Source organism: Phycodurus eques, chromosome 16 (assembly GCF_024500275.1).
Source record: "Phycodurus eques isolate BA_2022a chromosome 16, UOR_Pequ_1.1, whole genome shotgun sequence".
NCBI lineage: Eukaryota > Metazoa > Chordata > Actinopteri > Syngnathiformes > Syngnathidae > Phycodurus > Phycodurus eques.
In genome coordinates this window covers 2,016,782-2,035,842 of record NC_084540.1, presented here as the reverse complement: position 1 = coordinate 2,035,842, position 19,061 = coordinate 2,016,782, and the positions used below count along the sequence as shown (strand labels likewise).

Genomic DNA, 19,061 nt, shown 5'->3' with positions numbered 1-19,061 from the left:
GTCACATTGTGAGCTTTTAAGGTGGCGCCAGCAGCGGGTGAAACGTCGCTGATGTTTACTGTTGGCTCTCAACCTTGACCCTTTGCATGACCACTTTATCAGGAAATTTGTCCATGACAAATTTTCTTAAGCTTTAATGTCATTCAATTCAATGCTGCTTTTTTTTTTTAAATAAAATCTATAATGAATGAATTAGAAATGTTACCGTCACTTCATAAGGATCATAATGAAAAACAAATCTGCCCATATGAGATTAAATAATAATGCTTATTATTTGGATTGATTCCGTCAGCAAAGTGTTGATTGAACAACATGTTTATTATAGCGGGGGGAAGATAAATATGAAAAGATTATAAATGGTGAGGAGGAAGTGTACAGCATCAAACTGGCATCATGGCGGCATATGAAAGAGCATTAGCAAAAGTATGTGGCTCTCTCTAGTGGCTGCTGGAGGCACTTTTGACATGTGAACGGGTGATTTAAAAAATATATTAAAATTTTATATATATACAGTGGGTACGGAAAGTATTCAGATCCCCTTAAATTTGTCACTCTTTTTTATATTGCAGCCATTTGCTAAAAACATTTAAGTTCATTTTTTTCCCTAATTAATGTGCACACAGTACCCCATACTGATTTTTTGCAGATTTATTAAAAAAAGAAAAAAAATCTCTATCACAAAGCCATAAGTATTCAGACCCTTTGCTCAGTATTTGGTAGAAGCCCCCTTTTGAGCTAATACAGCCATGAGTCTATTTGGGAATGATGCAACCAGTTTTTCACACCTGGATTTGGGGACCCTCTGCCATTCCTCCTTGCAGATCCTCTCCAGCTCTGTCAGGTTGGATGGTGAACGTTGGTGGACAGCCATTTTCAGGTCTCTCCAGAGATAATCAATTGGGTTTATGTCAGGGCTCTGGCTGGGCCATTCAACAACAGTCACGGAGTTGTTCTGAAGCCACTCCTTCGGAATTTTCACTATGTGCTTAGGGTCATTGTCTTGTTGGAAGGTGAACCTTCGGCCCAGTCTGAAGTCCTGAGCACTCTGGAGAAGGTTTTTGTCCAGGATAGCCCTCTACTTGGCCCCCATTCATCTTTCCTTCATCTTTCCACGAGTAATCCTGTCCCTGCAGCTGAAAACCACCCCCACAGCATGATGCTGCCACCACCACGCTTCACTGTTGGGACTGTATTGGACAGGTGATGAGCAGTGCCTGGTTTTCTCCACACATGCCACTTAGAATTGAGGCCAAAAAGTTCTATCTTGATCTCATCAGACCAGAGACCATCTTGGAGTCCTTCAGGTGTTTTTTAGCAAACTCCATGCGGGCTTTCATGCATCTTGCACTGAGGAGAGGCTTCCGTCGGGACACTCTGCCATAAAGCCCCGACTGGTGGAGGGCTGCAGTGATGGTTGACTTTCTAGAACTTTCTCCCATCTCTTGACTGCATCTCTGGAGCTCAGCCACAGTGGTCTCTCAGTTCTTCTTTACCTCTCTCACCAAGGCTCTTCTCCCCCGATTTCTTTCTGTCAATATGGGGTGCAGTGTGTATATTAATGAGGAAAAAAATGAACTGAAATGATTTTAACAAATGGCTGCAATATAACAAAGAGTGAAAAATTGAAGGGGGTCTGCATACTTTCCGTACACACTGTATACACACACATTTGTATATGTACATACATGCACATATATCCATCCATTTTCTGAGCCACTTATCCTCACAAGGGTCGCAGGCGTGCTGGAGCCAATCCCAGCTACCATCGGGCAGGAGGCGGGGTACACCCTGAACTGTTTGCCGGCCAATCGCAGGGCACATACAAACAAACAACCATTCGCACTCACAGTCACACCTACGGGCAATTTAGAGTCTTCAATTAACCTACGACGCATGTTTTTAGGCTGTGGGAGGAAACCGGAGTGCCCGGAGAAAACCCACGCAGGCACGGGGAGAACATGCAAACTCCACACAGGCGGTGCCAGGGATTGAACCTCGGACCTCAGAACTGTGAGGCAGACGCTCTAACCAGTCGCCCACCGTGCCGCTATGCGCATATATTTACTTGATAATTCTGTTCGACATTCCTTGCTTCCATCAGTTTTTCAAAATTCAATTTGTTTACAGAGGTGGCTAACGAACTCACACAATGTACTTAAGTACGGATAGCTCTGAAAAAAAGACTGATTCAACTCTGGTAGGCTACTCAAGTAAGAGTAAAGAAATACAGGCTGAAATGGACAAAAGTATCATTACTTTTTTACTGTCAAAAATTGATTCACATAAAAGGAAAATTGTGTTCCCCAAAAGATTACAAATGTATTATTATTTATTATCAGGAAATCATGATTTTTTTTTTCCCCATGTCAATTTTTTTTTTTTATTACAAGTATTCAAATGTTTCTCATCAATTTACAATGTTTTTTCTCATAAAGGTCAATTCTGTTTTAAATAATAATAATAATAATAGGGGCGGCACGGTGGACCTTTTATTAATACTCAAAGAAACGATAAAGAAATATGTAAAAATAAAGTAAAAGTAAAACGTTGTAAAAAAAAAATGCGTAAAAAAACTGCGAGAAAAATCTACTGAATGAATTGCTTCGTTACTTCCACCATTGCTCATTTGACGTAAAGTAACGAAGCTATTTTGACAAAGTAGGGAGTAGAAAGTAAAGATATATTTTTCAAGTGTAGGAGCAAACGTCAAAAGTCGTCAGAAAAAAACAATACTCAGGTAAAGTACAGATGCCTGAAAATGTTACTTACTTACTTTTGTGTTTTAGTGTTTTTAAACTATTTTAGTGTGTCGCCATTCCTCCTGTGCTGCTTCACGTCCTCCCATATGCGCAGTGTTCCACTGTTCCCCCCAACCGAGCATGAACGTATCCACGGATTACGACTCTCTTCTGATTTGTCGAGTGCGACGCTGCATCCCTGTCCTCAAATACGATTGGCGGACGGCGCCGTCAATTCATCCATATCCACGCCCCCTCCCTCGGTTCGGCAGCGAAGCCCGACGCAAGCCTTTCTCTCGGCGGTGGGTCGGAGCCGCTGTCCCTGGCCTCCTCCTCGCATGTTCCCCTCCAAATTCCGCTTATAAATTCAATGCCCCGTTTGTAGCTCGTTTCGCTTTTGGCTTCCACGTCGTACCCCCCACTCGTGTCTAGTTCATTTACCCCCCACCCCTGAAACATCTCGTGTTGACCATGGCTGCTGTGGTGAGCGGCTCGTCGGGGCCGGTAGCTCGACTCGAGGGCCGTGAGTTCGAGTACCTGATGAAGAAGCGCTCGGTGAGCATCGGCCGGAACTCGTCGCAGGGCTCCGTGGACGTTAGCATGGGCCACTCGAGCTTCATCTCACGGCGGCACCTGGAGATCTTCACGGCCAGCGACGACGGCTCCGGCGGCAGCGGAGACTTCTACCTGCGCTGCCTGGGCAAGAACGGGGTGTTTGTGGACGGGGTGTTCCTCCGCCGGGGTGCCGCTCCGCTGCAGCTGCCGCCGATGTAAGTAGTGCTTCGTCAACTAGTTAGCCAAGCTGGCTAGCCGTCATAAGGCAACAACCTTGGCAATGTGGTTTCGTTTTTTTTTTTGGGGGGGGTGGGCAGCAGCAGCACGTGTTTTAGCTTGTTAGCCGTAATGTGTATCCTTCCTCCATCTTCTTTGTTGACATTCTTGTTAGCCACGTTAGCAGTTAGCCGCTTAGCCCGGCCTAGCTGACGCGTGTGTGGCGGCCTGTGGCCTCCCTCTATGTTGGCTCAGGGGTTCTTATTAATCCACTTAAGGTGATATTTCGGAAGCCGCGTTGTCGATATTGAGTCAAATGTGTCGACAAGAGTGCTTGGCTTGCGGTTATCATGAGCTGACTGGTGGTGTGTTTTGTGAATGGAGCCGCTGGACGTAAACAAACCAAAGTCGTCTCCGCCCTCACTAAACCTCACGTACACACTGGACGCTTTTTGTTTGGCAGACGTTTTATGAAGGACGTATTTGCAACGTTTTTAGTAGCTGTTGTCACGGCTGCTTTGGCCAGGTTAACTTCTTGATTACTATGAGCTTTTAATTATTATTCAAGGTCCACTAAAGAAAAAAGTGCCTACTTAAAGTCACTTATTTCTAAAAAGCATCACAAAAATATCTGCTTCTTGCTTTAAGTAAGTTGTTTCATGGGAAAAGTACATTAAATTCATATTTCTACATTGTATTGTAGTGTCATCTCGAGAGGTGCAACCATTAATCAACAATCATTTATCAAATTGATCGAAAACTATTTTGCTAATTGATTAATTGTTTAAAGAGCCTATTTAACTTAAAATTGTCCAACCCCTCCTTTGGAATTTCAGCCTCTCCACAGTAAATAGTCTACAATTTCTTTTTGTCTTGATAATGACAATGACTGATAATCAGTTTGTGTTCAAATATAAAGAAATAATAATTAGCAAACATCTTCTTTTGCTTTGGAAAGCGAAGATCGGTATTTTTGCCTATTTTCTGACATGCAACGGCCCTAACAAGTAGATGAGTCATAATCAATTTGTTTGTGCCTTTTTCTGCACTGGACTGTCAATTTGAAATGTCCTGTTTTTGTTTTTTTTTAAAAGGGGGTGGGGGGGGGAATAAAAACTAATCCGATTCATTGATGAATCAAAAAAATAATCAATAGATTAATGAAATAATCACTAGTTGCAGCCCTAGTTGTCTCTGAAGGCAAGTCATAATAATAATTATTTTGGTCAGAATTAGCCACCGACCGAGACGTTTATTTCATCTTCACTTCACAAAGTAGAAGGTCTGTCTGTCACTTGTTCCTCGGCCACTTTAGCTTCTAGACGAGTATGATCTTCAAATTCCTACCCAAGTTGGATGTTTCATAACAAAAATCTAAAACATCAGAATCATGGTCAATTTATGTATCTCTGGCAGTTGGAGCCTCACTAGTACTACAACAAAAACTCCACGAGAACTAAGTATATACATTTAAGACATACGCACCAGTGTCTTAAATAAATGACATTTTCCATGGGAAGTAAAACTATCCATACTGTCAACTTACTTTCCAGTACATTTGTTTGGATTTCGGCCATTACACCATGGCTGTTTAATAAACATTTCAAAATTAGGTCTGATTTTGATGAGTTGGTGGAAAAGTAAAAATAATTGCATTTAATTGTAGTCTGTATAAAGGCCATACATGCATTTGCCTCCTTGGTACATCAAAAATGTTCCAAAGTATATTACACTTTGTTAAAAAAAAAAAAAAAGCTAAGTCGAAGTTTTGTCACTGCTGTTTTGACCTGTTTAGCTTCTAGATTACTATGAGCCTGAAATGCATAGTTAAGGTGAATGATTCATAACACAAAATCCAACCATGCCTTTAAAAAAATGCAATTTTCCGTGCATAGTTAATTTCCACTACACATGCAGTTAGTGTTTGGGTGTCGGCCATTTACATTGTGGCTTCTTAAAAGCATGACATAACGAGGATTGCTTGGTAAAAGTAATATTTACTGTTCTTGTTTACAAATAAGTTGTGACACATGAGAGGCTTAATTTCTTGTCCATCTTGTTGCGTTTGTCTTGACAAACGGTGTGTGAATGTGTCCAAAAAGTATTTGTCACGTAATGATGACATAATCACATTCACATATTGTGTGCAATTGTTCGAACTTGACGAAACAACATTTAGTCTTCTTTAATATCTCCATGTAGCGCGTCTTAAGGTCGGGTGACCAACTCGTAACGAGTCTCCTCCGTGTTTCTCTCGGCGCGATCGGCGAGATCGACCGAGTCCCGGCGCTCAGTTTGTATTGCCTAGATTCCTCCATGCTGATGCAAACACCACGTTCTTCTCTCACCCCCGCACATTCCTGTCCTCTTTTGTTGACATTCTGCGAGGGAGCCGGGGGTGTCAATCAAGCCAGTGTTGACGCTACATGTTGGTGATGTAAACATAACAATTGCAGTAATTTATACATTTGAAAAGAAGACACGTTTGGCCATGATGGTCCTGTGACGATAAAGGGACTCTTGTTTCATATTTCAGGATGCTTTCTGTTGTGTTATTTAAAGATGATGTCATCAAAATTCAGGGGAGTGTAACTCAAAATCCTTAAATCTTTTTTTTCCCCCATTAGGGAAAAAAAATAGAAGTATAGGATAGAATAGCAGTCACTCAACTACTAAAAAAAAGTTTGTCTCTAGCTCATACCGTTCTATAGTAATCGGCAGTCAAATAGACGCTACTTTCAGCCAAATTTGTTTCTGGAAGAAAAAAATGGAGAAAACAGCCTTTTTGGGAAAGCAGACGCATCAAGCAGAACAATGACTTTGGCACCAATCTGTTTTTTTTCTTTAGTGAAAATCTCAAACATCTGAACATAAAACAACACTGAGAAAGTACTTCTGACAGAACATTTTTTAATTTACAAGTAGGCAAAAATGCATGAACAAATGGGCCTTCCCACACTTGCACTTTTTTTCTTCCAAATTCTCCTCCTCTACCGTTTGCTCAATAGTCCAGGTTTTTATTACCTTGCGCAAAGTTTTATCCACATCTATTCTATTCTATTCTTCTGTTGGCAGTGAATTCGATCTTGTGTGGTTGTCATTCTCCTTGAAACCAGTCACCACTTCTGCTCAAAGCAGAAACTCTGCAGTTTAGAAATATAACTATTACTATAAAAATACATTGTTGAAATTGCTGTCGTGGGACGTGGGGGCAAAAACAACTTTCAATTACCTTTTTTGTCTGCACTGCATACTGGAATGGGAGTCAAACGTCTGCTGGGTGCATAACCTGTAAGTTTTAAAAAATACATACGATTACTAGAGAATACTTTTTATTGATGATGTGTTCTGCAAGGGTAAAAAAAAACATAACATTTCTTCGCAATCGTAAAAGACGCTCGACTCGCGGGTGTTGAATTCCTGCAAGTTGGACGAATTGGAAAATTCAAATCAGTACTGGCAACAGCACAACTTGTGGGACTAAATTATGTTTTTATGTAACAAGGATTGAAGGAGCATGCTTGCTCGCTAAATGTAGCTAACGCGAGCTGCAAATGAGTTCCCTTCGTCGTCGGACTTCGTCAATCTTCATCGGAGCAAGCTCGCCTGGCTATCCAAAAGGGAGTTCACTATCTGATGATTCCGGATCCCATTTATTCAAATCGATCAGCCAGCAAGCGGCCGAGAGCCTCTCGCCATATGTATGGGCCGGCATTTTGCACGATCGCTTTGGCTCGGAGCGTCGTCCTTTCTTCCCCGCATGATCTAAGGCGTCATTCCTGTCGGTCGCAGGAATATTTTTCTTGCCTTGGCGCAATAAATTTGTAGTACCGCAAGTTTTTTTGTTGTTGTTGTATTTTATTATTATTATTATTTTTTTTAATTATTTTTTTTCATTTTGTCCTCTCTCTTTTCTGCCAGTATGTTTGTCTCTTCTCATTGTCTTTTGTACCCCGCCGGCCGGCCCCTCCTCCTTCTTCCTCTGAGGGAGGGACAGTCACCTCAAGGTATTGTTGCCCTCTACAGGGTGCCAATCCTCATTGCAGTTATCCAGAGGCTTGACGATCACACATAAACTGCACAAGACCCTCCCCCACCGATCCCCGTTAAAAAACGCCAGTCTTTAGACGGCATTGGCAGGGAATAGATGGATTCTTAATGGCGTATTTGGACGGCATTGGCAGGGAATGAGTTAAGAAGAATTAATCAATGTTGTTCTCCCACATAATGCCTGCTAATTAACTTGTGGCTATTTTCTTAAGCATCTCAGCTAAAGCAAGCCAACGCTGTGGTTGATGTTGTTCCTGTCCTGTCCCCTTAGGTGCACGTTTCGGTTCCCAAGCACCAACATCAAGATCACCTTCACAGCTCTGTCTAGCGGCAGGAAGACGAGGCGCGAAGCCCCCGAGTCTCCCGTCAAGCCGGTTCAGCCTCACTTCGCGCCGCTCACCATCAACATTCCCGACAACCTCGCCCACCTCATGAGTCCCCTGCCCTCGCCCACCGGAACCATCAGGTAACTGGCGCTTACGGCCATTGCATCACCAGAACCATCACACTATCCCCATGACCCCCGACATGTGACCGCAACACACTTTTATTACATCATGTCGCCTTTACGGCACGTGTCTCGATCCACATTTTTACTGCAAGCTATGAAGATTTCTAGATCTACAGTAAAAAGTCCAACTATTGGTGAGGCCTTGAAATTTGTCCTTGTAATGTCTCAGCTGTCTTTGATCTTTGGCAGCTTTGTTGGACTCCGGCTTTCATCTGACCTTGACGTTGTGTTGTTGTCTCTCTATCTTCTTGTCAGCGCCGCAAACTCTTGCCCTTCCAGCCCTCGGGGTGCCGGCTCGTCGGGGTACCGCATGGGGGGCCGCATGGTGAGCTCGGCTGAGTTGCAGCTGATCAACGACAACTCTCAGCCTGAGAACGACAAAGATGCATCAGGAGAGGACAGTCCCAAGGTGAGGGTCCCAATCACCATGTACCAAAACAAGCACAAAAACAGTGAAGCCTCATATAGTCAAAGTTTGCTATTCACATAGTTACAGTTTTTTTTCCCCTGGGTTGGCAGTGGATGGTCCATCGCATCTTTGCCGCCTGTGCTTGTACACGTGCACTTGTGATGCACGTTTCCCCAAATAAAATAATCTGTATTTTTAGGGGAAAGGAATTAGTTTGAAATGAAATTTTTGCCGGCACGGTGGTCGACTGGTTACAGCGTCTGCCTCACAGTTCTGAGGACTGGGGTTCAATCCCGGGCACCGCCTGTGTGGAGTTTGCATGTTCTCCCCGTGCCTGCGTGGGTTTTCTCCGGGTACTCCGATTTCCTCCCATATCCCAAAAACATCCAAGGTAGGTTAATTGACGACTCTAAATTGCCCGTAGGTGTGAATGTGAGTGCGGTTGCTTGTTTGTATGTGCCCTGCGATTGGCTGGCAACCAGTTCAGGGTGTACCCCGCCTCCTGCCCGATGATAGCTGGGATAGGCTCCAGCACGCCCGCGACCCTGGTGAGGAGAAGCGGCTCAGAAAATGGATGGATGGATGAATTTTTTGCCATTCAGCTCCTTCTTAGTGAACAGCAAGTTGTGCAAAAATGACTGAAACTCTGGGCGGTTGGTCATGTGTATTAAAAAGTTAAGAGAAGGTCAGTCCACTCGCCCTTCACTTTGTAAATAGTCTCTGAAGCTGAAGTGTTTCTTTGGTCAGGATGACTCCAAGCCGCCATACTCGTATGCTCAGCTGATCGTTCAGGCCATCACGCTGGCACAGGACAAGCAGCTGACGCTCAACGGGATCTACAATCATATCACCAAGAACTACCCCTACTACAGAACTGCAGACAAGGGCTGGCAGGTCAGTTTGATTGAGAGCATGCCACTTGATTGACAGGCCACACTAACATCCTTCCTGATGCAGAACTCCATCCGCCACAACCTGTCGCTGAACCGCTACTTCATCAAGGTGGCGCGCTCGCAGGAGGAGCCGGGCAAAGGTTCCTTCTGGAGGATAGACCCGTGCTCGGAGGGCAAGCTCATCGAGCAGGCCTTCAGGAAACGACGGCCCCGCGGCGTCCCCTGCTTCAGGACCCCGCATGGACCGCTCTCCTCCAGGTGGGCCGAGCACTCGCGCCATAGTCACCTCGGCCGGAACGCTTCTCGTCACAGAAGGATCTCGATACCGTTCAAAAGATCACCCCTGAAAATGTGGGGATAGAAGTTCAAATAATTTCTGTGACCTTGCATTTATAATTTATTTCCAACGGTAAACCGTGGACACTGACTCGACCAAAATCCTGCCTCATCAACATAGATAATTTTACACTTGAGACAATGTGAGTCCTGGGATGCACATGTCATGGATGCAATGAGTCCCAACCAGGGAACGATGAGTCCCTTCAACTTATTATCACGGAATACAGATACAGTAATCCTACGCTATATCACGGTTCTTGCGTCACAGTCCTGCTTTATTGCAGAGTTTTATAACAGGTGTTATTCTATTTTTGATACTGTTTGTACAATCTCTTTGTGTTATCCATTGCTCTTGTTCTTTCTCAGTATATTATCCAGTATGTGTTTAGGCCTGTCATGATAGCAAATGTTTTAGGACGATATACCCCAAAAACTATCACGACAAACGATAGTATCGTTGATGTTATTTATGCCCCAGATATAATAATGATATTAGAGGATAATAATTCAAGCGGACTCAGGCATTGTTCCCAAAAACTGCATTTCTCCAAATCTAAAAATTGGCACAGTGGTACAAACAGTCATTGATGCCTTAAGCTGTAATTTACGACCGATCAAGTTTTCAGTTGATGAGGAAAAAGTGCGAAGTAGCAACATTGACAACACAAGTAGATCAAAGCAAACTATTTTGATTCAAGATGCGGACTACTTTTTAAAGGTCTGCAGCCTTTCATTAAACACTGCTTTGTCAACATGTTCAAAGCTACATCTCTTTACCACAGTAACGCTATAATGTTAGCGTACGTACGCCACATTCACGTTTGTATTTGCATTGTTGGGCAAAGGGTTCCATGATTGCAAGCTGACGGGAAAGGAGATGTCCCAGCGTTTTTTGTTCCCAGTTGAAGAAATTGAGTGGGATGGTTGTGTTTAAAATGGATTTGATCACTTTGAGGTTCTAAGTTGTGTTATCTTTGGTGCGACTTCATACAAATTCGACATACCAGCTCATTGGTGTTAGCGGGATGGCTGCATTCATCTGTCTTGAATCCCAAATGTTCCCACATCGTCGCGGAGACGTTAGGCGTTGGATTAATTTCCATTTATGCCGCTCAATTTTCTGGAACTGCAGCTGCCGGCTCGCTGTCAGAAAACTTAGCTTTGTGTACGCTAGCGCCCGCATTTCATACGCACGCGTAAACAGACACGCGCACGGCCGATCAGACGGAGGGTTTATCTCTGGTTAGTTTAAGTAGGAAGATGTGGATGGTACCCATGTAAAGCCCCTCACCCCTAAAGGCCTGTTTATACTGCCACGCTCGCGCGGCTGACAGCGGCCAGCCGCATTGCGTCACGTGACCGACGCATTGGGCCAGTGCGGCCCCTGTGCGTCACTTGACGCGCACGCGACAAAAATTGTTGCTGCGTGTCGAACGCCGCCGAGATCATCTCTCGTGATTGGTCCGTTTTAGTCACATGCTTGATCGATTTTGCAGCATAATTAAACGTATCATCTGGTCATCTAGGGCCGTTTGTTCTAGCAGACACTGTTCTACGGTCGCCATTGTTGTTGCTTTGTTCCTTGTTCCGGAAAGGAAAGGGGAAAAACGGCTACGGAAATGGCCAAAAAGTGCAGAGGAAACGCCACCCTGCGGCGTCCTAGCCAATACCAGCCGTAGCGACACCCCCGACTTGGAGGAGAACTGCAGTACATTTTCAAAACTGCGTGCGGGATAGCCGCAGTGACGTCAGTGGTCGCTGCCTGCCCGCGCGAGTATAAAGAAGCCTTAAGAATGTGTGTGTGTGTGTGTGTGTGGGGGGGGGTTAAATTTGTCCCTGTATACCATCCTATGGAAAGTTATACCAATGGTGATCTATGGAAAACCAAAATTTCCAAAATCCTTGTTTAGACTCCTCCCTATAGCGTAGATTAGAATGATATGGGTGGTACTATTGGAAAGATTACCTTCATTCAAAAGTTATTTCCATCGGTGACGAGGATTGTCTGTGACTTGTATCCTCTCAAACCATGGACAGCTGCAATGAACACCGACTCAGACACACCCAATGTTGTAGAAGTACTGTATACATGTGGTACCGTTGGAAAGCTAACCACTAAGAATTTGGGGTTAGAAGTTAACTTGGACTCTGTGTGACTTTCTGTTCCAAAGTTATTTCCAACAGTTAATTATTCGTGAACAACCAAAATCCTGACGCAGTAGAAGGATGCAGGAAGGGTTTTTGAGCTTCTGGAAAATCTTGCTCTATCTTGGAAAAGTTGAACGAGTCCCTATTTCTTCTCCCTCAGGAGTGCCCCAGCATCTCCCAATCACTCGGGGGTGCTGTCGGCTCACTCCAGCGGTGTGCAGACCCCTGACAGCTTGTCCCGAGAGGGCTCCCCGGTCCCCCTGGAGATGGACAGCTCCTCCTCCTCCTCCGTAGCCCCCGCTGCTCCAACCACGGTGGTCCAACCCAAACTGGCCGTGATCCAAGAAGCCCGCTTTGCACAGAACACAGGTTGGTTTCGGGATTCTCCTCAAAGTGTGGGTGTTGCTTTAATACGCACAATGATATCTAGAGATCGATGGACGGATCGATTAATTAATGGGATAATCGGTGGAGTAATTGACCCTAAGCTGCAGCCCTATTATGTAATATGATGCCTTTCCAGGCTCTTCAGTCGGCAACCAGCCAGTGCTGATCGCCCTGCAGGGTCAGCTACCTCAAAGCATGAAGCCGGTCACCTACACCATGGCGTCTCCGGTCAGCACCAGCTCTTCTCAGCCGGTCCAGACGGTCCAGACGGTCCACGTGCTGCAGCAGATCCCCGCCGGCGCCACCGCCGTCATCACACAGCCGGCCGCCGCCGCCGTCATCTGCAAGAGTGAACTGCCGTTGCAGGAGAACGGAGAGCGTGCTGACTGCAAAGGTGGGTCAGTTGTGAGCAAGTCTCAAGTCGTATCCTTCAAGTTTCAAGCAAGTTCCAAGTTACTGTGGCACAAAATCGATCAGGTCAATAGAGGGCGCTAGGGCCTCCCAGCTATGTTGCACTGAATGAGACAAAAACTAAATCACAAAAGTCAAATATTAAAGGAAAAATATTTTGAATTATATGCATATCTGTTTTTAGATGAGCAGGATACGTAGTTAATAATGAGCAAAGTTGTTTCATTGACCTCTGTTGTCTGATTTTGTGACTTATTTCCGGTCTGGGCGCGCGCAAATCGGTACCCATCGACTGATGTTGAAAGTTTGACATTTGCAGTAGCGCTTAACCCTAACCATTAGCCACTTTGCACTCATTGTAGCTGTACTATCACATTCACAGTCACATTTATTGAATGGTCTCAACCAAGTCTTCTTAGTTCATGTTTGGCCAGCTACATCGGTGATTTAAGTTCACGTCGCTTACCTGTGTTTTTGGGTTTTGTAGCGACGGATGAAGTTCAATGTCCTAGTTGGGAGTCTTTGAGTTGCAAACCTAGCATGTTGCCATTCTCTAGTTTCTAATTTGACCAAAATCCTTCAAAAACCTTCTGAGCTCCCTTCATGAGCTTCATGAAAAGAAGGGGAGCATTTATTTATCCACCAATGTTTGCCATTCTACGCCTTCCACATTTCTCCACCGATGCAAATGTAAAAAAACGTCACCTAATTCAGGACACGCGGGAGAACCATTCAAAATTCCGAATGTTCAGCTCCACATTCCAATAGTTCCCACATTCCCAAAACTCCACCTTTTCACAATCAAATTCTCAAATTCAAACCGATTGGACTATTCCAGCTTCAAACTGTTTAACTCATTCGGGACATCTCGGCAACGACTCCCATTCCCCGAATTTATACATTGTAATTCCCAAATGTAGAAATTTTGTTCATTTTCCAAATGTTTTGTACAATTCAAACTATTACAACATCAACATCAAGACTCACACGCGACATTTCAACAATTCAGTTGATGCAACCGCACTTTAGTTCAGTTTCAGCTCTTTCCATTCAGATAATACAAAAATTACATTTTATAGTCTTCAAATAGATAGATAAAAGGAAAGAATAAACAGCCATCAACCTTCAAAACGTGTGCGCTTGTGTCCCTGTGTGTCCCTTCAGTGAAAGTGGAGGCGGTGCCAACCATCACGGCCACGGGCGCGGTGGGCCGCATCATCCAGACTTCGGCGTCGTCCGGCCCCCTGCAGGCCGTCACCATCCTGGGTCAGCACCAGCTGCCCATCAAGACCATCACGCAGAACGGAAACCACAGCATCACCACCGCCATACAGAGCACTGGTCAGACCATACCCATTGTTTCCACTCGTTGGATATATTTCTATTTTTCGAGGTTGTGCAACTATTTAAAAATGTTTTTGTTTTAATACGGGCTCACTATCTGACAGATTTTCACGTATTGTGGGTGGGTCTGCGACGTATCCCCCACGATAAACCAGAGGTTGACTGTCCTCGAATTGCGCGACGCAGCCGGACTGAACGCTTGTATCCGTTGCCGTTTAGGTCCGTCCCTGGCGAGCCCACTTCACCTGCTCGCTGACCACGCCTCCGCCTCTGCGTCGCTGCCCACTGTCAAGCGCCAGAACAGTGACCAGCAGGCGGGCGGCGTTGCACCCCCGGACGTAAAACGGGCCAAAACGGAGGACGAGGCAAGGCCAGCGGACAACGGTAACAACTAAGCTCCTTAACGGAACCCCACGACATCCCCCGCCACCCACCCAGCACCACAGAGCGCCACCCACCACAACCCGGCGTTTCTTTTACTTGTCTCTAGGGCTCCAAAGGAATGGAAAATTCCTGGTAAATTTTTGAAAAATTTCCGGTACATTTTTTGAATCATTTCCAGTAAATTTCTGAAACATTTCAGGTAAATTTCTAAATGATTGCCAGTGAGTATCTGAATAATTGCCGGTGTTATTTTTTTTTTTAAACATTACTGGAAAATGTTTGGTAAATTTCAGAAATTTCAGGTAAATTTCTGGAAAATTTCACATTTCTGTAGTAAATTTAGAAGAGAAGTTAAGATGGGGAATTTTTTGAACTATTCCACATTGAAAACTTCTCGTGGGAATTAACTGGGAATTGATGGTAATTGAATGGAAAGGCATTTTGTTTTGTCATGAGGCAGATCCACGCAAAGTAGATCGCGTGAAGGCGTGACAGCTGTGTTCCTCCGCCAACCGAGCCCTGCCGCGAATAGTAAAAAGCCGCTAGTAATTGATGCCCCCAAGAAATGTTTACTTACTTATTCATTTACAAGATGGCGGCAAAGCACTACATCGCAGGTGTCAAACTCAAGGCCCGGGGGCAAGATCCAGCCCTCCACATCATTTTATGTGGCCCGCGAAAGCGAATCAAGTTCATCAACTTGTATGATTCTCGCCAAAATCAGTACTAAATTTTCAAATTGTCATATTTAATATATGTGGAGGTATTACAAAGGCCTTTTTTGTTACCAAACCCCTTTTTACAGTAATTTGACAATGGCTAAACAGAATTAACACAATGTATTGTGTACTGTATCAGTAATAGTACGATGAGCAAATTAAACATTTCTATGGTTTCACAGTCATAACGGCCCTCCGAGGGAAACCGGAACTGCATTGTGGCCCGTGACAAAAATGAATTTGACACCACTGCACTACATGAAGCGCCTCATAGTTCCTTGGCAGCAGGATGCCACAACATGGCGCCAAATAATAATAATTATTATTTTGCTCTGAAAAACTATTTCAGCCAATAAGAGGAAGGTATAATTGCGATCGGATTTTCGGCTATGGCTGAAATTTCAGGATGAACCCAAAAGGCTCTGTATCCTTTACTGGCAAACTTAACTTGACCTCGTGTAAACTTTTGAATTCACGTTTTAATTGATGAATGCACAAATACATTTCAAGGACATCCACTTTTATGCCTTTCTGTTTTGGAACCTGCTGATGACACAGAAGGAAAAGGTCATTGGCCAACATCGCCATTGCGAGACTTCAAAGTCGATGTTCTCAGGGGGAAGTGGCCAATGAGCTTCGTGTCATCGAGAGACTGGAAGAGTCACAGAAAGGCATACTAGTGGACGGTCCCTGTTTGGAGCCAACTTTGCAGTTATATTCCCGTTAATTCCCATGGAAATTTAAGAAAATTCCAGGAATTTTGCAAGGCTACTTGTCTCGCCTGAGGTGCCAAACAAGGAGCAACGGGAAAAAAGGCAAGAGCGGTGTTGAACTGACAGGCCAAACACGACCGCCTTAAATCCACCTTAGCCACACCCCTCCCTCTGTCGCATCTACCTCAGCAGAACGGAGACCCCTCCCCCAACCCCCCCACAACCACCACCCAAAAACAACAACCTCCACCTGAACTTTTTCATCCAGACCTGCCGGGCAGCAGCGAGTGTGGTGGACATCTCACAGAAACCCCCTCGCAATCCGAAAAGGGGATTCCGTATGATTGTCTGACGTTTGGCAGCTAGCCGCTCAACTCGGAACTGCCTGTCCCGCAATAGCGCCACCATGTGGAGCGGAGGACCCCCCCCCCCCCACACACACACACACACTTACGAAATAAACGTGGTGAGCTCGGCAAAAGACATAAAACAACACCTAAACCCCCTACGGAAAGACGTTTGAGCATTCCTTCCATAGCATTGATATCAGCTAACAGTAAGGTCCATGTACTAGTACACTCTTTGTCCTAACTAAGACAATTGAACTAGTAGAACAAATGTCTTACTAGTTAAGCTTTTCTGCTATCAGTGCCACATTTGGCCAACTATTATGCAATTAAACCTTACTAGTAAACGACTATGCTGCACTAGTAACACTACTGGGCCCAACTAGGAGACATGTGTCACACACTAGAAGCCTCCTTATCAAATAGATCTAATAAATGAGTATTCATTTGATATCCTTGAAATCCATCCAGTACGCATTTTGTCCTCACTAGTAAGACAATTCAGCGCACTAGTAGAATAACAAGGGCACACTAGTAAAAAGATTGTCTTACTAGTATTGCTTTTCTGCCACTGGTACCACTACTAGTATGCTATTGTACCATACTACTAAACTACTGTCCTCAACTGGTAACACTACTAGGCCTAACTAGTGGGCATATCACTAGTAAGACAAGTCCGCACACGAGTAGAATGACTAGGATGCACTAGTAGAGCATATGCCTCTTATTTGTAAAAATAATTTCACTACTGGTGCCGTTTTCTGTAGTCGTTTGAGCATCGATATCCCGGCTAGCAAATAAATCCTCAAATCAACTGAAATTATTATCCTACTTAAGGTCCATCATACTAAAACACTCACAAGTAGGACAATTCATCGCACTAGTCGAACGACAGGTTTTCTTTTTTTATTTATTCTTTTTTTTTTACCATTTCTAGTCCCACGTTTGGCCTACTAGTACTACCTTACACTGGATAACAAGGATATCTACATGTACTAGTACACTTTGTCCTGACTTGTAGGACAACTTTGACAGACTACATGTTGCTATTAAGGCGAAACTGTACTAGTTGACAGCTGTGGGCTACTAGTACTACTTGTGACATATAATTCTACAAGTTAACATCTTGTGCTTTACTAGTTGTACTAGAAGCGCACAGATGTCTACTAGTGCACAGTTTTACCTCACTAGTCAAATGTAGTTGTGTGCAGAAACGTCAAAAGTTAGTGGGGGGAAACTGATAGCAGTGTGCACTAGTCGTTCCACTAGCGTGCTGAATTGTCTCACTAGTGAGGACAAAGAATGCAATAGTACATGGACATTAAACTAATTTGGAATAAGTGCTTGAACGGCTTTCCGCAGCCCTTCTGTTGCCCTCTAATCTGTCTTGTGACTTCTTCACACATGAACTTCACTCGTTTTGAGTTAGTTGAACAAAAACGAACCCCGCATGTTGGAAGCCGATGAAAAAGAAAAAAAAAAAACACCTGCACTTGATTCAGTGTTTGTCCTCCTTTTTTTTAACCTCGTCATCTCCTTGTTTTCACTCTTCGTCTCCCTCTGGCTGGCAGGAAAAAAAAGAGAGATAAAATCCAAGGAGCCCCCGAGGTTTGCATAATCATTTGACTCACTTGCGGCCCCTACGAGTTTCTGCTTGTAACACGTTCCAAACCATAGCTAAAGAAAAAGAAAGAAAGAAAGAAAGAAAAACATATTTGTTCAGCCACAGTGGAGAAATGCTTTTTTAAAATAAATTAATTTAAAGTCTTTGCTGTCTCTGTCATTTTTTTATTGAAACAAACTGGACAGAATGGACCATTTCCTACCACTAAGGGGCACTGTGGGGAGACTTATGTACAAGTTGTAATTTTTAATAAATTATTTTTTAGAAAATAAAATATGTAATTTAAAAATGTTTTTCTCATTTTGTTATTGCAATATGAATGATTGAATTAATTTAAGCAATTATTTTATCCTAGTGCAATTCTTTGTTTTATTTTATGTAAAATAACGATAATTATCCCATTTTAGGAATAAATGGCTAAACAATAAAATGTGCATTATGTGAATAATTCAATAACTAAATGTGAATTTTATATTTGAAAGATACAATGTTTAAAAATAAGTAGTTTTACTTGTTACTTTTTATTTTTTTAAAATTCAAGCCATGTATTTTTATTAGAATTGCAATTTGTGTGGATGTAATGAAATTGCAGATTCAATTGTATTTTTTAAACTTTTTATATAAATCACAGGTTAAATGTACATAGCACAACTTAGTTTTTACTTGTATTAAATTATTTAATAACATTAATATTTACTTAATGCTTTTTCTCTGTCATGTTGTTGCAGTTTGCCAAGCAAAAGATTTTAGCGCCAAAAAAATCCTTTCAAATGAAAAAAAAAAAAACCTCAATTAATAATCGAATGACAAACGTCCTGCATCCTGCAACCGAATGTTTTGTGTCATTTGGCCACACGAGGGCGCCAGAGTAGGTTTAATTGCACTGAATTGCTGAAGCCTGACCAAAGTCCACAAAAAAAATCCATCCATTTTCTTTACCGCTTCTCCTCACCAGGGTCGCGGGCTGCTGGAGCCCATCCCAGCTATCATCGGACGGGAGGCGGGGTACACCCTGAACCGGTCGCCAGCCAATTGCAGGGCACATAGAAACAACCGACCATTTGCGCTCACATTCACACCTATGGGCAATTTAGAGTCTTCAGTCAACCGACCATGCATGTTTTGGGGGTGTGGGAGGAAACCGGAGAAAACCCACCCAGGCACGGGGAGAACATGCAAACTCCACGCAGGCAGATCCCTTTTGTATGAAAACTCTTGTTCGTGCCACAACTCATCAATTTGTCTTGTGCCCAAAATTGGAAAATATTTCTTG

General features: G+C 43.6%; 1 protein-coding gene and 1 long non-coding RNA gene across 2 annotated transcripts; one reads left to right on the top strand and one right to left on the bottom strand.

The window, feature by feature from the left end:
• Positions 1-633: 633 nt before the first annotated feature.
• On the bottom strand, positions 634-3,888 carry LOC133414580 (uncharacterized). The gene is made up of 2 exons (XR_009770046.1): positions 2,774-3,888; positions 634-1,528 (listed from the first exon to the last, which is right to left on the bottom strand). It is a non-coding gene; the product is annotated as an uncharacterized LOC133414580 (long non-coding RNA).
• LOC133414579 (forkhead box protein K2-like) lies at positions 2,989-17,931 on the top strand. The gene is made up of 9 exons (XM_061700036.1): positions 2,989-3,508; positions 7,831-8,025; positions 8,326-8,479; positions 9,227-9,373; positions 9,437-9,630; positions 12,020-12,228; positions 12,383-12,640; positions 13,822-13,998; positions 14,221-17,931. The coding sequence occupies exons 1-9, from the start codon at positions 3,210-3,212 to the stop codon at positions 14,394-14,396; spliced, it is 1,809 nt and encodes a 602-aa protein (XP_061556020.1). The 5' UTR covers positions 2,989-3,209; the 3' UTR covers positions 14,397-17,931.
• The last annotated feature ends 1,130 nt before the right edge of the window (positions 17,932-19,061 follow it).

What these genes read in the sequence shown, in the direction of transcription:
- LOC133414579 (XM_061700036.1), top strand. Translation starts at nt 3,210, where the DNA reads ATGGCTGCTGTGGTGAGCGGCTCGTCGGGGCCGGTAGCTCGACTCGAG. An exon ending in CCGCTGCAGCTGCCGCCGAT is followed by an intron (nt 3,509 to 7,830) that starts GTAAGTAGTGCT and finishes CTGTCCCCTTAG; the next exon opens with GTGCACGTTTCGGTTCCCAA. An exon ending in TCGCCCACCGGAACCATCAG is followed by an intron (nt 8,026 to 8,325) that starts GTAACTGGCGCT and finishes TCTTCTTGTCAG; the next exon opens with CGCCGCAAACTCTTGCCCTT.